The sequence below is a fragment of the Anabrus simplex genome, chromosome 10, assembly GCF_040414725.1.
Source record: "Anabrus simplex isolate iqAnaSimp1 chromosome 10, ASM4041472v1, whole genome shotgun sequence".
Lineage (NCBI taxonomy): Eukaryota > Metazoa > Arthropoda > Insecta > Orthoptera > Tettigoniidae > Anabrus > Anabrus simplex.
This window is the reverse complement of record NC_090274.1, coordinates 28,846,903-28,866,947: the sequence shown is the minus strand read 5'-3', so window position 1 is coordinate 28,866,947 and position 20,045 is coordinate 28,846,903. Positions and strand designations below refer to the sequence as shown.

Genomic DNA, 20,045 nt, shown 5'->3' with positions numbered 1-20,045 from the left:
GAAAAAGGAGTCCAGACGATTGTAAATCACCAGGTAACTTAAGTATTGGAGTTATACTAATTATCTCTTTCAAGGTTAAATCGGTCCGTCCGTAAAACTCCGTAACTGACAAATTGGCATTACTTACTGATCTTTAATATACCTTTTTTGTGATTTAATTGTAATTATTCGTCATGAAAAGCTGGAATGAAGTTCCTGCACGGTTAGATGTGACATGTGAGTTCTTTTGCGCTGGTGTTGGCTGCACCGGACTGCGCTTAGCGGTGACAACCTGTGGAACAGCAGTCGGTTTCAGACGACACAAAACCCGATCTTGTTCACTGGAAAACCATTTTTAGTAACTTATTTGTTGTAAGTTTATAAAGTGGCCCGTTGATGGTGTTAATAGTGATCGAAAATTATGGGAACACGTGTCAGCCGTTATTCCTCAAGATTATCGAAGATGCGGTCTTGAACGTGCGGTATTTAAAACTTAAAGCTTGTGAGTTTTATCCCCTGATGTGAAATCTATTCAGATTAAATAGTTATTGATTTCCTTTGTTGTCAATTTTTTTAATTACATACATTCGGTGCTCAGTAGAGTTACTTTTTGGCTCCCGGTGATTGGAATGTTACATATATACCGATAGGCCTACCATTCAAAATTATTTCGAAGCATCCGTAAATAAACTGAGAATTAGGAACATACTATATTATGTTCGTATCCAAGGTTGGAAATTTGGTTATCGATTACCCACTCAGTAAGTTTATGTCAAGAAATACCTTTGTAACAGATGTTTTCTTTGCATTGTAATTTTATACATTCTACCTAAATACGAACTTGAAGGTTGTTTGCTACTCATTCTCTTTGGTTGTTTGGTGAAATCCATGGACAGCATTTCCACGCCTATGACGAGCGATTATATAGCTGGAAAATCAGTTATCCTGTACTGGACTATGAGTTGGATTCAACCTTTGTTTGTGGTTGGGATATAATAGTGTAGCCTATTCGACTTCAGTGATGTAAAATCAAGAGAATTTATCCATTTTAAGGAACTCTGAAGTGATCAAATAGGCCTAACTTGCCAGTAAATGTGAAGTCCTTTGGGTACACACTGTCTTTTTATAAATGTTTAATTTCCTCGTTTTTGCCCTTTTATAGACAAAGGATATACTGTTTAAATTGGTTTTCAAAATATTTTCTCTAATAAATTTGTAAGCTACTTTACATGTCTCCATGTTTGACACTTTTGAAAGGTGTTCTAAATTATAGGCCACTGAAATGTACTTAGACTTAGAATTTTGCCTTTTACTGCTGTGTCTCAGTGGGAAGTTGTAGTACTCGAGGTCTAACCATATTAATTCTTACCTGAAGGTTACTTTTTACATTTGCATGTTGGGAAGTTGAACTTGAGGTGTTAACAATAAAAAAAAAACCATTTAAATAGTTAGTGGGATGTTAGACTAATTACATATTATTTTTATTGTTATTTGTATAAAAAAGTCCAAGTAAAGTAGACAAATAATTATCAAAGGTATGTACACTCGACCGCACAAAAATTAGCTGTAGCGGAAGATTCTTTTATTTCAAAATCCTCTTGTTTGGAATTGATGAACATGTTGTACAGATGGTAGGATTCCAAGCATCATCTCTTTATCCACCTGCTAGCTTATCCACAGTTTACCAATATCTCCACATTTTGAGAATGTATGAAATTAAATATTTCTTTGACAGCCAATTTTTGTGCGGCTGAGTGTAGCTACAGTGATTTCTCCTTATGGATGCTTGTCAAATATGGACAAATTGTTATGTTCCAACCAAAATAATATAGAATAAATTATAAAATAGACTCTTGCTTCTATGGATATGGGCAGCTGTTTGAAGAATCCTGAGGCTAGATTTACATCTTTGCCGGGCTGAGTGGCTCAGATGGTTGAAACGCTGGCCTTCTGACCCCAACTTGCCAGGTTCGATCCTGACTCAGTCCGGTGGTATTTGAAGGTGCTCCAAAACGTCAGCCTCGTGTCGGTAGATTTACTGGCACGTTAAAGAACTCCTGCAGGACTAAATTCCGGCACCTCAGCGTCTCCAAAAACCGTAAAAGTAGTTAGTGGGACGTAAAGCCAATAACATTATTATTATTGCTTTACATTTTGATTAATGTACAGGTAGAACTGGGATTTCAAGATCTAATACGCTATGCTGGGTGAAACAAAAATTGGTTTCAAAACTGTACAGAAAAGTAGGTACTGAATTGATAAGACAATAAGGGTTCCATAGTTGTACTGTAGGCCCTACCTGCTAGCCCTGCAGGGTAGTGATTCGATACGGTGCATCCATATTTCGGAAACAGTCAAAGCATATAAAAGTGATGTAAAGCAATACCTTGAAGTAGCAGAGAAGATAGATGCTTGCCAAAAAATTTTCTTACTTATGTAGTAGAATTAAAAATAGACTGTATATGTGCCAAATCCAGTCATTTTCTTGAAGTGACAGTAAGCATAACGTCATCAGTGTACAATAAATTATCTCTCCTAATTTTGAAAAATCATTGTCAAAGTAAAACTACTGTACGGTTTCCATAAAGGCTGTCTCTAACCATGTATAGTAAGTTAATTAATTTCAATCAGTTTGGTCAAACAGGCAGGTGAAAGTAATTGATGGCCAGCTCCTGTTTGATTTAGACCTAAATTTCAGCTGTTTTTCTTGTCTTGGCAATAGTTAAGTTAGGGGATAGTATGCACATGGGCATGTTCGCTATGCTGAAAATGGGAGCGAACATGTTTAGCTCTGGTTGCATGTGCTGTCATTGTTTATGTACATAAAGTAATAGAAATCATACCCATAGTGGTGGCCTGTGGTAAAATAGCCTTACATGCTAGAAATGTTCTTTATACAAGTTCTCCGGGATGTAGTCTTCTAACGTTTCACCGAAGACTGCATTCTGCATTCTCAAGTGTCCGCTCTCTGTACAGGAGGCTGAGCTCTCTCGCACTCCTTTTTTATTTTGGTACTACTCCATTCTGGATCCAGGTCTTCTTTTGGGTGCCGGGCTGAGTGGCTCAGACGGTTGAGGTGCTGGCCTTCTGTCCCCACCTTGGCAGGTTCGATCTTGGCTCAGTCCGGTGGTATTTGAAGGTGCTCCAAAACGTCAGCCTCGGTAAATTTACTGGCATGTTAAAGAACTCTTGCTGGACTAAATTCCGGCATCTCAGCGTCTCCAAAAACCGTAAAAGTAGTTAATGGGACATAAAAACAATAACATTATTATCTTCTTTCTGGTTGAAGTTGTTAGCGTATTTGATTCTTTCTGTTGCTTTGCGTTTCAGCAGGGTGTGATATTGCACTGTGCAGACAGTATGTTTGTATCTCTGTACTGTGTGTCATGGCTGTCCAGGAGAGAGCATTAGGTGGTAGACAACATGTCTGCCTATCCTAGGCGGCTCTGTCTGTTGTGTTCCGTCAGGTTTGGTGGCTATACTCCTTTTCGTTGCACCTATGTATATCTGACATGGGATTCTGTAGACTCCTGTGGCAATGTGTGGGTGGACTTGGCCTTCACGGATATGAGTAGATCCTGGATTTTGGTTGTGGGTTTGTAAATGGCCTTCATGCCATGTGTTTTCAGTATCAACCCTATCTGGACCTTCACGCTTTCCATCTGTGGCGAGAGGGAGCAGCCACCAGTCTTTCCTCTTCCTGCTCCCTCATGTTTCGGCACCTGGGGTGACATACTAACTCTATCTCCTTATCGCGGTACTCTTTGGAGGCAAAGCTTCAGTATGTACTGCAAAATATTAGTATCATGAGTCACTGTTTGCAGCGCAGACATCTAGGTGCAATTTCACTGTCGTATGTTTTGTATGGACAAAGTGATTGCGTGGTGCACAAGGCTGTTAAGTTGTGAACTTAGGAACTAGGGAGATGATGATTGTGTAAATGACCTATTTTTTTTCCTTGACGTGTGGACAGTATGTACCACGGCCATAGAAAAAAGCCTTTAGAAGGAGATGTTGGCCCCGAAGGGTGCAAAGATGGTTAAAGGTCTCTTCTTTCATTTCATATGTTTTCTAATGAAGAAAAAAAAATGGCGTATGACTTTTAGTGCTGGGAATGCCCAAGGACAAGTTCGGCTCGCCAGATGCAGGTCTTTTGATTTGACGCCCGTAGGTGACCCGCACGTCGTGATGAGGATTAAATGATGATGAAGACGACGCATATATCCCGCCCCAGTGTCGGTGAAATTAACCACGTATGGTTAAAATTCCCGACCCTGCAGAATCAAACCCGGGAACCCTGTGGCCAAAGGCCAGCACACTAACCATTTAGCACTGGAGCCGGATTTCTAATGAAGATATGGCCAACATCCATTTCATGTATGGACGTGCCAACAGCAATACTCGGCCAGAGCAAAGAAGTAGCATTTCCTTACACAGCCATGGTGCTGGTAAGCCACAGCTCATGTACCTGTTGTGGAAGCTTATGCTGAAATGTTCTCATGAAAGTGCACCGGTACTCCATCATATACTGCAGGAACTGCTTTTCCTAAGTCATGGAGCTCATGTTACAGGTCTGTCAGGTAAGAAATATCGGCCATCTCTTTGTCGGGTCAGATAGTTATGAAGTTTATTCTATAGAAGGTGTATCCAGATGACTAGTGGAAGTTAACTATGTGCATTGCCACAACAGGATGCCTCAAAATCACCTTATTCTGATGACATTAGTGAGTTTCAAGAGACTATTACTCCTACTCTGCTTCAAGTCAATATTTTGAATGCCGCTTCTGGAGGCACAAATGTAAACTGGCAAGATGTAAAACTTCTAGAATATGATATATCATTTATTTGTCTACCTCTTTGAACTTTGAAATATAACCCTTATTTTATACCGTTTTTCACTTGATTTGTGGAGATTATTAATACAATTAGTTCCCTAAGTGACTTAATAGATAATATTGATATTAATGATATAATAAATTGCAGTTTCAAATATTAATTGAACTTCCAGACCAGATTTTTCGAATCATTTATAATTTGATATAGATGTTGATTCCCATAGGGAACCTGATGGCCAGGTAGGCATCAATTTTTAGTAATGAGACAAAGTCTCCCACAGTGCATTGACACTGCCGGTGGCTCCAAATAGCCTACGCAGTGGCCTCCGCGGTATGCACTAGCCATGTGTCTTGGTGGGTGTGCTATTTACCAACTGATGAGCCCGACTTAGAACACTGGGACGAAACGCTGGCAACCAGGAATGAGTTAGCTGGAAAATTTATTGTATCCAATAACGGACCATTTATATTGGTATCATTTATAATTGTAATATTTCCTTCTTCTTCTTCTTCTTCTTCTTCTTGATTCATTATGCCCAACTAAGGAGTGCGTTTGAACTTATTAGCACTTTTCTGGTTTTTCTTCGTCTCTTCGCAATATCTCTTCATCCTCTCGCTGTGTTCCTTTTTATGTTTTTCAGTCCATCCTGTATTTAGTCGGGTGGGCTTTACAGAAAGTTATAATTTAACAAAATTGATACAGATTAATATGTAATCCGAAAGTATTTACGGCGTCCTGCATCCTGATCGCTTTCCAGGCCGTTTTCCGGGGAAACTACTAGACTCACGGAAATATGTTTCAGCTAAAAATTATTAGTCAGGCAATTTTTTTTACATTTTTCGTGCAGAAAAAATTTTATTGGCTGAAGAAATAAAAACTTGGCCGCTTACTGAAATTTTCAATACATGATTCTACGGATTTAAATTTACTCATACAAGATTTTATTTTTAATAATTATTTAAAGTGGTTTATATGGAAAATAGTAATACCACTGAAATCAGCAGTCTTTTCTAAAGCTTGTAGTATAATTTGTTTTGAACATTTTATGAAGTAACATCAGGAACTTGTCAGAGAACAACCTGCCTCGCACTCCGAAATGATGTGTTCAGTTAGACATTTCTTCACCAGTTGCTACATAACTTTGGCAACGATGTAATTTCCCTGACCCGCCTTATTTGGTGGCCGCAACTTTAGATTGCGTGCCAGTAGGCTGGATTCCATTCCAGACCTCTCTGGAATGCTCATATAGAGTGAGAGCGTATGGGGACATGAAGCCTTGAGCAGACCCGTTGGTGCTATTCAACAGGAGTAGGCTATGTGCCGGCACTGGGTCTCTCCCTTTCTACTGTCATATCATGTCATTCACTTCATCTCTAGGTTGACATCAGCAAGAGCATCTTCTCATAAAAACTCTCTATGAAGATTCATCTCACTTCATATCCTACCCAGTAGGGAAACAGGACAAGGGTTGGACATACATTGTATACCAGCAGAAAGACTCCTTTAGCTTTAAAATGGTGTATTATAATATTATTTAATTATAGTTTTAGAGAAATTCAAAGTAAGTATTTACATTTAACAAATATATCAACACTTAAAAGAAAATCTGCAACAGTACTGGGGTCAAGGGGAAAAACCCTTAGATTTTCCTTTGAATAATAATAATACTTTATTAACGGAAATGCCATTTTACATAACAGTAGAGAAGTATAGAAAAAACACAGTAAAAAGAAAGTTCAATGGAGTATAAGTAGAAAAAATATGTACAGATATATACACACGATATATTACAAGTAAGCACAGGAAAGTAATACAAAAGTAATACAAAACAGTAAAAAGAAAGTTCAATGGAGTATAAGTAGAACATATGTACAGATATATACACAGGCTATATTACAAGTAAGCACAGGAAAGTAATAGTCAATTCTGGAGATTATGTAAATGAGTTCTAAATTTTGACAATGAGCAGTTAAATATATCAATATCCACTTTGTTTAGAGATCTTGACATTTGTTCAATTGGCCCGTTGAATGCATAGTTAGTTCTATGCCAATTTGTAGACAATGTATTCTTGAACCTTGTGCGTCTGTCTGGTACATGTACGTTAATTTTTGCAAGGAGTTGTGGACAATTCACCAAGGAATGAAGCATTTTAAAAATGAAGAGTGTATCCAATAATTCACGGCGTTGTGACAGGCTATGCAGATTTAAGGACTGTTGTAGGGATGTATAATCAACGTTATCATATGAGAATCCTGCTCTAAAAGAATATAGACGAAGAAATTTATGTTGTACTGAATATAATCTATGAATAGAGGTCTGATGAGAAGGGTTCCAAACAGGTGTACAGTATTCTAGTATAGGGCGTACCATAGATACATATATATATATATACATATCACTCGAAGTAGTAAGTAAACTCATGTCCGCATCCCGAGGTGGTGCAGCTCTCTTCAGGCACACCTGCCAGGTGGCCCATAATCGTTAAGGCATCAAGTCTATATGGTCTGGCACCATAGTTAGTTCGAATCCCATTGGTGGATAAAACTTTCACCATCAGAATGTTGGCCACCAGGGTAGGAGAGGTGGTATTATACAAATTTGTAATTGTTAGATTCTGTGCCAAAAGTCTGCATTGAATTCCAAACCTCTGCGCAGTTTTTAAATGAAGTGAGGATATATGACACTGTTGACGAGTATTCATCTGTTGGATGGGAACGTTAAGCCTTGATCAGATCTCTTGGTGTTATTTGACAAGAGTAGGGTATGTGTACTGAGCAGGTGGCCATGCGGTTAGGGTCGCGCAGCTGTGAGCTTGCATCCGGGAGATGGTGGGTTCGAACCCCACTGTTGGCAGCCCTGAAGATGGTTTTCTGTGGTTTCCAATTTTCACACCACTCAAATGCTGGGGCTGTATCTTAATTAAGGCCACAACTGCTTCCTTCTCACTCCTAGCCCTTTTCTATCCCCTCATTGTCTTAAGACCTATCTGTGTCGGATGATAGGAAAACTTAAAACGGTCCACCTTTTCAATACAAAAATGTTATAGTTTATTTATAACATGTATTTGCACTTGGAACTAGTTTCAACGCTGTTTTGCGTCATCATCAGCCAAAATGTGGGAAATAGGCCAGCATGTAGGCATTTATATTAAACAAGGCGTTACATTAAACAATACTCATCTTACAAGGAGATAAAAACAGGGACGAATATAGAAACAAATGAATCGTTGGTGTGCGCGTGTGTTTTATATTCAGGAATCATTCAAGAAGAACACTTTCGCACTGCAAGATGTGTGGTTAAGGTTATTTTTAATATGTATAACTTTTGCTTTCTCAACGATTCATTTGTTTCTATATTCGTCCCTGTTTTTATCTCCTTGTAAGATGTGTATTGTTTAATGTAACGCCTTGTTTAATATAAATGCCTACATGCTGGCCTATTTCCCACATTTTGGCTGATGACGCAAAACAGCGTTGAAACTAGTTCCAAGTGCAAATACATGTTATAAATAAACTATAACATTTTTGTATTGAAAAGGTGGACCGTTTTAAGTTTTCCTATCATCCATTCTCAGTTCAATACGGACAAAAATGAAAAATTTTTAGGTTTAAATATGTGTCGGTGCGACATAAAGCAAATTGTGAAAACGGCTGTGCAAACCCTGGGTTTTCCCTTATCCCATTATCAACAACCTACACACGTAGACATGCAGGTCGCTCATGGGCGTCAAATAGAAAGACCTGCACAATATGAGCCAAACATATCCTCGGGGAGTCCCAGTACTAAAAGCAAATACACTAAGTAAAAAAAAAAAAAGTACCAGCCCTCCTGCCATTTCTGAACTCTCTGGAAGTACCGTGCTTTGAACCCTGGCCTCTGAGGATGGCAGCTAATAGTGCTAATCTTGAACATTGCGGAGCAGACTGCTTGAAATAAAATCAGTGTACTATGAGCGTTTCTCTTGAGAATCTGGTCAACTTTACACTGGAGATTGTTTTCCTGTGAATTTTGAATTTGGCATGAAGGAACCAGATTGGAAAAGTATAACACAGGCACAGGTTGTGATATTCTTCTTAGGATTTTACCTGCCTCCATGTCATCACCGTCGCTTCTCAAACTTTAGCTGGAGTGGGATGTTAATGGAACCTTTCCAGCTTCCTCTATCCCGCCACCATTGCTGCTTGTCAGCTGTGTTCCAATCCAGGTTCCTTCTTATTATGCTGTTCTTGATAGAGTCCAACCGCCTTAGTCTGGGTCTGCCTTTTGTTCCCTTTCCGCCAGTCATCCACTTCGGTATCCCTCCCTCTCCTTTTAACATGTCCAAACCATTTGTTTATTTCTCTCCATTCTACTGGAAAGCTTTTCTACTCTGATTTCCCTCCTGGCTTTATCTCTTACCTTGTCCTTTATTATACTTCTTAAAATTTTAATCTCATTGGCTTGGATTTTATTCTCCTGTCTTTTTGTCAGCATCCAGATCTCTGCTGCATGTGTCACTATCAGTATCCGAGCAAGATGGCTACGCGGTTCGAGACATGTAACTGTTAGCTTGCATTCGGGAGACAGTGGGTTTTTGAACCCGACTGTTGGCTGTCCTGAAGATAGTTTTCAGAGGTTTCCCATTTTTGCATGAGGTGTACCTTAATTAAGCCCATGGTCACTTTCTTCCCAATCTTAGCCCTATCCTATTCTATCCTATCGTTTTTTTTTTGGTACAATTTTGCTGTATTCGCACCAACACAGATAGGTCTTATGGCGACGATGGGATAGGAAAGGGCTAGGAGTGGAAAGGAAGCGGCCGTGGCCTTAATTTACGCTCCTAATCACACGGCCAACTCGCCCGGTATCTCTATTGTTAGAGGAACATGTTTGTGGTGAAAATTTTTGCCCAGTTTCATCATTTAAGAAAAGTTATTTTGGTATATTTTTTGCTATTTTTATTTTTCATCAATAATTTTACTAAATCTTCCTCCGAAGACAACAAGGAAGGCCCAGAAAGAGGTGGATCGATACAGTGAAGGAGAATATAGAGCAGAAAGGAGTAAAAGTAGAAGAAATATTGGAGGAAAGATGGAAGAGGTCGGTGGAGAGATAGAAAACTGTGGGGGTTCTTGATTTACAATCCGACCCAGAAGACTGGAAACGGGAAAGAAAGAATTTTGTTAACTTTTATTTCCACTTAATTCCAATATAAATGGTCCGTTATTGGACATTATACATTTTCCAGCTAACTCATTCTTGGTTGCCAGCGTTTTGCCCCTGTGTGCCAATTTGGGCTCATCGGTTGGTAACTAGCACACCTACCAAGAAGCATAGCTAGTGCATATAGTGGAGGCCACTGTGTAGGCTACTTGGAGCCACAGGCATTGCACTGTGAGACTTGGTCTCATTTACAAAAATTGTCCTGAATGAGTAAATTCATAATTCCAGTATAAATGGTCTTCTTCTTCTTCTGCTTGCGGTTCGGCTGATTTACGGACCACGTTAATTCGAATTCAGTTTCATCTGTTTCTGGGCTTTATTCCTCGTCCAGTTCTCCTTCATCCTTTCACTCTGCAAACTCCTCTCTTCTGTCCATGGCGCTTGGGTACGGGATCTAACTTTTTCTTGAAACGTCTTTGTGGCCTTGATCCTTAAATTGTAAGCATCCCTGTTGCTAACTTCTGTTCCTTGTATTTCCATTTCTTCCACGTCCTTTTTTCGCCTCCTGATTTCAGTGCACCAGAGTTTTCCTGATCTCTAAATATCTTGTTATCTGATTGGTCAGTTAACCTGGTTCAGTCTGTAGGTATGTCCAAAGAAAAAGAACATGGCTCTTCTTCTAGATAGTATCTGAGATCTTTTCCATCTTGAGATATAATTCTTGGTTTCCTTCCTTTCTGTATGACCCATCCTCTGTTCTTTGGGGGTCCCAATATCTTCATCAGAATCTTTCTCTCCACTAGTTCCAACTTCTTGACCAATCCTGTTTTTATCAGTTCAAACATTCAGCTGCATATAAAGCCTCCGGGCGGATCACTGTCTGGTAGTGTCTGAGTTTTGCATTGATCAAGATATTCTCCTTGTTGTGAGTGTTCATAATCTTTCAAGATTAAAATTATTGTGTCCACCTTTTCAATACAAATATATATTAATGTAGAATTAATTCATGTAGAATTTAATAACTAAAAATATATATATTTGTATTGAAAAGGTGGACACAATAATTTTAATCTTGAAAGAGTTTACTTATTGCCCGGGACATGTTCAATAAATTTTGAAGTTCTTTGAAAATGCTTAAGAAAGAGCTAGGTAGACGACTGATAGAGAATCTGCCATCTGGGCAATAGCTCTAAATGCAGATCATTGATGATTGGTTGTGAGATGGGAAGATCGAAGCACAAATGGAGAGATACTGACAAGGGGACATTCCCTACTCGTCACCACCGATTTCGCTCAAATTTATAGAACATGCAGGGCTTGGCTAGAAATGAAAGTACCCAAAGTGGGAACTCCAGATGGCCAAGCGTGTAGAAAATAAAAAAAATTAAAAAATGTTGACGCAGCTCTCGCACGTATAAACCACTTACATTAGTGCGCACGCCGAGCAGTTGTTGGCGTAGCGGCAAGAGCTTGGACTAGTAATTCGATGGTCGTGGGTTCGATGCCCCGTGTGCAGAAAATGTTTCTCAATTTTTATATTATTAATTTATTTTAATTTATTTTATTTATATGCAAAAGGCATATAGGACATCGTTTTTTTAATGAGCGCACGATTGTTGAAAATTTGGAGTTGCGAACTTTCCCGACGTGTTCAAACAGAAATTCTTCTTTTTTCTCCTTTATTGGCTATCTCCTCTCCTTGGGGAATGTGCATAAATGTGAATAGTCATTTTGCTGTAAGATTCGTTTTCACCTGACAAGTGAAGGTTGCTCCTGGCGGCTGTACACAAACAATAGATTCTTGGCGCGGGTAGACAATGAAAATGAAATCCCAATTTTTTTTTACCTTTTCTATGCCTTTTGCATGTAAATAAGTAAATAAAATTAATTATTCACCTCTTTGCGTAATTGGAAAATGAATGAAATAAAGTTGGCAGAGAAAACAGTCTCCACGCGAGGAGTCGAACCCACGACCGTCGAATTACCAGTTCGAGCTCTTACCGGTACGCCAACAACTGCCCGGCGTCCGCGCTAACGTAAGTGGCTTATACGGTGCAAGAGCCACGTCAATATTTTTATTTCTATTTTCTATACGCTTGGCCATCTGGAGTTCGCACTTCAGGTATTTTCATTTCTAGCCAAGCCTTTCATGTTCTATAAATTTGAGCGAAATCGGCGGTGACAAGTAGGGAATGCCCCCTTGTGAATGGAATTGGTGAGAGGGCATCAGTTTGGCTAAATCTGATGAGAAGAAAAGATAGAATGATAGGACATCTTAAGACACCCAGGACTTATTCAGTTGGTTTTTGAGGGAAATGTAGACGGTAAGAACGGCAGGAGTAGACCAAGGTATGAATATGACAAGCAGATTTTAGAGCAGATGCAGAATGTAGTAGTTATGTAAAAATGAAAAAAGCACAGGATAGGGTGGCATGGAACACTGCATAAAACCAATCTATGGACTGATAACTCAAAGAATAACTACAGGTATTGTAAATAGACACTTCATTGAGGTCACTGTTTGGTAGAAATACAGAAAAATGTTCCAGTGGCATGTTCGGAACATCACTTCGAGCTTTAAATCTGATTCAAATTTGAAAATGTTTCTATAAGAATGGAGGGGGCTTTAGCCGGGTGAGCCCCCACCTCCCCCTGTGGGTGGGGGCGGTAGAATAACACCCACGGTATCCCCTGCCTGTCGTAAGAGGCGACTAAAAGGGGCCCCAGGGTCTCTGAACTATGGAGTGTGGGTTGGCGACCACGGGGCCCTTAGCTGAGTCCTGGCATTGCTTCCACTTACTTGTGCCAGGCTCCTCACTTTCATCTATCCTATCCGACCTCCCTTGGTCAACTCTTGTTCTTTTCCAACCCCGACGCTATTAGGTTTGCGACGGCTAGGGAGTCTTTCATTTTCACGCCCTTCGTGGCCCTTGTCTTCCTTTGGCCGATATCTTCATTTTTCGAAGTGTCGGTTCCCTTCCATTTTTCCCTCTGATTAGTGTTAAATAGAGGATGGTTGCCTAGTTGTACTTCCTCTTAAAACAATAATCAACACCACCACCTGAGCCCCCACCGCGTCTGCCTATGCCACTGCTGTAGTCGTTACGAAGGGAGAGGGTGAAACTCAATGCCGGCACATAGCCTACTCCTGTCGAATACTGTAGCATCAAGGGGTCTACTCAAGGCTTTACGTCGCCATCCGACTGACAAATCGCCATTAACAACATACGCCCTCACTCCATACAAACATTGTGGAGAGGTTTGGAATTGAATCCAGGTTTTTCGCACGCAATGTAGTGATTAGGAATTGTATACCACCTCTCCTAACCTGTTGGCCAACATTCTGAACTTATTTCATTCCTACCAGGCAAGTTGTCCGTGCACGTAGAGGCGCGCGGCTGTGAGCTTGCATCCGGGAGATAGTGGGTTCGAATCCCACTGTCGGCAGCCCTGAAGATGGTTTTCCGTGGTTTCCCATTTTCACACCAGGCAAATGCTGGGGCTATACCTTAATTAAGGCCACGGCCGCTTCCTTCCAATTATAGGCCTTTCCTATCCCATTGTCGCCATAAGACCTATCTGTGTCGGTGCTACGTAAAACCCATAGCAAAAAAAAATAAATTTCATTCCGTAATTACTATTTTACTCACTCAGTATGTCCATTATCCTTGTACTTCCTCTCTTCTTGCTCCCTTCACTACAGTGTCACCTGCAAATATCACCTCCAGCACCCTGTTCCCATTCTGTCCTTTCGTCTTTTGGTCTCCATCACAATGTCTTACCATTGCAAACAACAGTGGTAACAGCGCACTTCTCTATTTTGGTGTAATTTCGGGGGTTGTTTTTTAAGTAAGTAGCATTTTGAAATAAATGAAAAACAAAGATTTTTTTAAACAATTTAATTTTTATATGAAAGCCTGTACATTACTCTACTTTTCAACATAATTCCCACCAATATTGAGGCACTTGTCATATCGTACAACAAGCTTTTGCATACCATCCTCATAGAAGTTGGCCGCCTGATTTGTCAGCCACTGCAACACGGCCATCTTGACACCATCATCGTCGTGGCGTTTGCCCGCCATATATTTCTTCAAATGCACCAAATCTTCACTAATGACTGAAGGTTGCCCACTCTGTTCTTCATCATGCACATCTTTGCGGCCATCTTTAAATGCTCGAACCCATTTCCTAACCACTCATAATGTTTGGTCCGTAAACTGTACAGATCTCACGATGAATATCGATATCTTTCAAACCTTTTGCACTCAGAAAACGAATAACAGACCGGACTTCACAGTCGGCGGGACTCTCGATCAGCGAGGCCATTTCAAATGCTTGCCAACAAACGTACACAAGGGTGACTATTGCCGTAATGTTGTCTCAGCCTTGCCAATAGATACAGGTACACAGCGCGGATGCACGGAATGCCGACCGCAACGCTGCATTGGTGGAATATCAAAACTGCACCTACTTAAAAAACATGCCTCGTACTTTTGAAACCATTCTGTCCTATCGACAGAGGTGTGGACACTGCTGTGACAGTTTTTGTACATTGCTAGCACATGTCTAATTATTCATTTCCAAATCCTTTTTGTTTCATGGCTTTCCATATGGTACCTTTGTTCTGTGGATGCTATCATATTCTTTTTCCAAATAAAGGAATGCCTCCATGTTTGGTCAAAAACAAGTTGCTCTTTTGTTCTGATCTCTTTTTGTTTGTTTTGTCTTTCAGGTTTGCATTATAATGGCTTTAGCCACAATAGACCAAGAGCACCTGTTTGCCATAGTGACCTGTGGAAACGCTGCTGGTCTAAGGCGGTTCTTAAAGCAGCACAAGACTAATTGCAACTTCCATAATGGATATGGTGAGACTCCACTTGTGCATTCCATTCACAAAGGATACATTGAGTGTGTGGAAGTGCTTTTGGATCATGGAGCCAGCGCCAATATGTTGGGAAGAATGGGGAAGGATGATCTTGACGTCGCGCCGCTTCATCTAGCTGCAGCTAAGAACGATGTGGAAGCCATTGAACTCCTGCTCAGGCACAACGCCAGCATCAACTTTAAAGACTGTAACTCAAAATCTGCCCTTTCTGTAGCTCTTGACAATGGTTACCTCGATGCTGTTAGGATATTCTTGCAGTGGAATGCTAAAGTAACACCATCTGAGAGACTGATTTTAAAAAAAGAGAAAATCATTGGTGAAAATGTGTCTGAGCAGAACCGTGATTATTTAGTGTTATCCAGAGATAAAATTGAGAGCATGACATTCGAGAGGTTGGAAGACGTCAACAGACGGACTGCAAGTGGTGAGACATTGCTACACGAAGCTGTCCGAAAAGGATTTGTGAATTGTGTTCGTGTTCTCCTGGATACGGGAGCTGATGTCAGAGTTCCTGACCGGAGGAACCTAACGCCATTACACAAGGCTGCGGAGTACGGTTTCACTGATGTTCTCTTGGTGCTGTTGGAGGCTGGTGGTGATGTGAATTGTAGGACCCACTGTGGGGTAACTCCGTTGCACCTTGCTGCTCAGTATGGCCATGTCGAGTGTGTTTCATTTCTGTTAGACCAAGGTGTAGATGTTATGACGCGTGATGACAACTGTGTTACAGCCCTGCATTTAGCTGTAACAAGCTATAGCTTGGACACTATCAGGTTGCTCAAAAAAAGGGGAGCTTGCGTGTTCGCTCAGAGTTCATTCGGTTACTCTCCGCTGGACTTGGCTGTATTGGAGAACAGGGAGTGCACTTTGGTCGTATTGGAAGACGTGGATGTGAGCAAGACAGAGACCATTTTTTCATCATCTCCTCTCCAGTTTGCTGCATCTTTCAACCCTGAGAGTTTAGAAGCGCTTCTAGAGTTAGGTATCGACATTAATACCAGACCGTCCGAAGTTGCACCTCATCCACTCCACATGGCCGTCCACAGAGGAAATGTGGAAGCAGTCCGGTTGCTTCTCGAACATAACGCTCATGTCAATGTTACGGATTCTCTTGGCACTCCGTTGCATATTGCCATACTGATGAATCAGATGGAGTGTTTCAAAATTCTTCTAGAAAATGGAGCGGATGTGCATTCTCAAGACGAAAAGGGTAAGTATCCACTCCACTTGGCTGTGGAGCAAGGTAATACGGAGTTTGCCAAAACACTTCTGGAGGAGTACAAGGCCTTCGTTGATGCGAAGGATAAGACTGGAAACACCCCACTTCATTATGCCATACACTTAATTTTTCCAGAGCTCATTGAGTTGCTCCTCGAACATGGAGCACATATATTTGAAGAGAACGTGTTGCAGAGATCTCCTTTGGATAATGCTGTAGTTAAAGGCTTGTCTCTTTTCGATATGCTGGTGCAGAAAAGACATCACGACCGGGACGGTTTAGGTAATACGTGTTTGCATTACGCTGCCTGTGTTAATGCTGATTTAGTTAAACTTGTTCTCAATGTTTCTGTGGATGTTGATGTTGAGAATTTTGAACACTTCACTCCTCTTTACTTTGCAGCGAGTAGAGGCAATGAGGTTAATGTGTCGCTCTTGATCAGACGTGGAGCCTCCGTCAACGTCAAGTCGAAGGGTGGGTATACACCGCTTCACATCGCCGTGTGTCATAAAGCTTACGATTGTGTGACGACGCTCGTGAAACACGGTGCTGACGTTAATGTAAAAACGAAAAAAGGATGCACTCCTCTGCATCTTGCTGTTGTGAACGGGAAATACGGAGTAGAACAGTTACTCCGTCTCGGTGCTGAAGTGAATCCAAAAACCTCTGAAGGTATCACTCCCTTGCATATAGCAACGGCATATGGTGATCACGACAGTGTTAAGACTTTGTTGGACCATGGTGCTAGAATCAACCTGTATGACTTCTATGGTGTTACAGCATTGCACTATGCTGTCTGTAACAGACAGACACGCTGCTTAAAACTGTTACTTCAGTACGGTATAGACGTTAATTTTCGAGTGGTGTTGAACGGTGATACGGCACTTCATCTCGCTGCTCACACTGGTTACGTTGAGGGTGTTGAACTGTTGGCACCCCATGCTGATCTCAGTGTTTTAAACTTCGAGAACAAGTCTCCTCTTATGCTGGCTATCGAAGGAGGACATGATAAGGTAAAATCTATTTTAGAAAAACATTTAGCCAATCAGGGAACAGCAAAGACTAAACTTGGTAAGAAGAAATACCGGCACCGATATAAGAGTAAAGATTCAGAGGCGTAGTAGATGTTGTTACTTTAGTAAGCATGACTTGCACTTACTAGAACAGATCAGAATGGAATGTAGTTTCTAGAATACTCACGTGCTTAACTATTTACATCAGACCCCAGAATTGCCTATACGTTTTGACATCACACATATCGTCAGTCTTTTATGTCCTTATCTTTGACGTGCTGTAACTAGGGATGGTGATATTTTTTTTTTTTAATAATGAACCATCCTAAAAGGCATTTATAGTATATTTACACTATTATAATGCACTCTTTTTTTTTTTTGGGAAAATGTTTTGAAACCGGGGTGCATATTATATTCATTATATTATGTCCTATACAGAGTGGTGGGAAACAATGTGAACAGAGTATATGAGCGTTAGAGCATTGGTCATGCTGATAAGTAAGTTGAAAAGATTATGTCAATCTTGTGCCATTGTAATTTTATCAGCTGCAGAATTTAACCAATCAGATCGCTTTGCGGGCAAATTTAAATGGGCTGTACGAGACGGTCTTGCTAAATCAGCAAGTGGCTTGGTCAGGCTTGAGAGCGATGCCCAGAAATGAGTGACCATCAAACACTTGTTCAAGTCCCTCCCCTGGAGAAGTTTATTTCTTCTATTGGTGTTCTCAAGCCGGTTAGATTTAACAACAGTACCTCGCAAAGCCCATCTGAAGTCTCCCGCGAAGCAATCTGATTGGCCAACTTCAGCAGCTGATAAAATGAGAACGTTTCGTGGTAACTAATTTTGTTTTCAATTATTTATCAGCATGACCAACCCTCTAACGCTGATATATCTGGTTCACACTGTTTCTGACCACCCTGTATATGCCACAGAATATGGTAGGAAGCCACTGATTGAAACACCAGATGCAGTGTTTTCTTGCCTTTCATTGATAATTCCACTTCCATTTTTGATAACAGTTATTAATAGTCATAAATTTTCCTTTTCCAGCTACTGCCAGGTCAGGACATTAATATATACAGTATATATTTTGTATGGAACAAATGATCTACATTATTTAACACAAATATGTACATTAATGACACCTTGCCATCTTTCTCTATCCAACCACCATTGTTGCTCCTTGACTATGTTTTTACTATGCTGTTCTTGAGTCCAACCACTTTAGTCTGGGTCTGCCTCTTGCTCTCCTCCATTCAATCTTAACTGTCCTCATCGTCTTTGGTATCCCTCCTCTTCCATCCTCTCAACATGTCCAAACCATCTCAGTTTATTTCTCTCCATTCTGTCCGATTTCCTTCCAAACTTCCTCATTTCTTGTCTTTCCCATCATCGTAGTCGCCTCTTTTGGTTGATTGTGTCAGAGTAACTTTAGTCCTGTTTCCTTAGAATTTGTTCAGGCACAGTTTGCTGGAATTTCATACATACAGGATGACCCTAAAGTCTGTTAACATTTGACGAGGCAATACTTCATGGAATATTGGCGGTAGATATGTAATAATTGCCAAACGTGCTTGGCATGATACAGGGTTTTATTGACACCAAAATAAAGTACACAAAATGACCAACAGATGGTGCTTCATACGATACACAAGGAAAAATTAGCATAACAGTGGAGGTTTAGCAAAGACGATGTTCTTTATACCACAAGCTCAACATGTTGGCAGTCGTTCATCAACAGTACCTGTAGTCGAGGGACAATGTTGTGAACAGCACTGCACAGCACATCCGGAGGTACGATGAGAAATTGCGTGGGATGTTGTCTTTTAGACCTGCGACTTCAGGTAACCCCACAAGCAATAATCACGAGTTGAGGTCAGGGGACTGGTGAGGCCAAGCATGACGTGCCGCAATTGCAGGTGCATCTGACGCCTTCTCTCACGACAGCTCCTTTTATACCGTACATGTTGCTGTCCAGCACCATCTGTTGCCCCGTTTGAGCCCTCATTGTTGGTGTCAATAAAACCCCATGTCACGTCAAGCATGTGTGGCCATTTGTACCTGATGTATTGCTGTCCAGCGCAATCTGTTGGTCATTTTGTGCACTTTAGTTTGGTGTGAATAAAACCCCATGTCATGTCAATCACGTGTGTCAATTGCTATCTCTCTACCTCCAATATTCCGTGAAGTATTGCCTTGTCAAATGTTGATGGACTTCTGGGTAACTCTGTACATACATTTTCATTATAGACTGTTGTGCCTTTCAGCATTCAGTCTACAAGCTTCTGTAAATTTACTAAAGTCCTCCACTATCCTCTTGTTTGTAACCAGCTCTGTAGCAATGCTTTAGTTCCATACCTCGTTTCTTTGTTAGAAAGTGTCTAACCGTCATTGACTATCCTCCTCCGTTCGCCTCCCAGGACTCCACCATTGAAGCTGTTGTATGTGTACAGCTTCATCAGCTGAGTTATTTCCCAACTTGGCCTTTATCTCTTCATTCTAGGTACCTTTCTGCTGTCTGTCCCATCAATTTGTACCAATGATTATTTTTGCCACTTTCATGTCTGTTACTTGTAACTTATGAATATGTTATCCTGAGTCCACCCAGCGTTCACTTGAAAAAATTTCATAATTGTTGAAATTGACTTGTGCCCATTTTCAATTTATTTGATATTTGTCACTTTCTTGAAATTTCTTTCAATATTATGTTTATCTAAAAGAGGAAAACATATTGTGAGAATTGTTGTATAAACGTGGATATGTACAATGAGTGTTTCGTTTTCAACAATCTGTTTGATTTAATTATTTTTGGTCATGCTTTATTTTTACACTGAAAAGTTCTCACCTCATTAAATCAATTAAAAAATTAATTGTTGAAGCTGTTCCACATCGCTGTTTGAGAGATTAGGTCCTTATTCCATCATGTTTATTCTGTCCACTCACACTTCATCCCATATTTTCTTC

At 40.5% G+C, this 20,045-nt stretch overlaps 1 protein-coding gene across 1 annotated transcript; it reads left to right on the top strand.

Annotated features, from left to right (window-relative positions):
- The first annotated feature begins 285 nt into the window (after positions 1–285).
- Positions 286–17,188, top strand: LOC136881775 (ankyrin-3). The gene is made up of 2 exons (XM_067154212.2): positions 286–481; positions 14,696–17,188. The coding sequence occupies exon 2, from the start codon at positions 14,708–14,710 to the stop codon at positions 17,186–17,188; it is 2,481 nt and encodes an 826-aa protein (XP_067010313.2). The 5' UTR covers positions 286–481; positions 14,696–14,707.
- The last annotated feature ends 2,857 nt before the right edge of the window (positions 17,189–20,045 follow it).

What these genes read in the sequence shown, in the direction of transcription:
- LOC136881775 (XM_067154212.2), top strand. Translation starts at nt 14,708, where the DNA reads ATGGCTTTAGCCACAATAGACCAAGAGCACCTGTTTGCCATAGTGACC.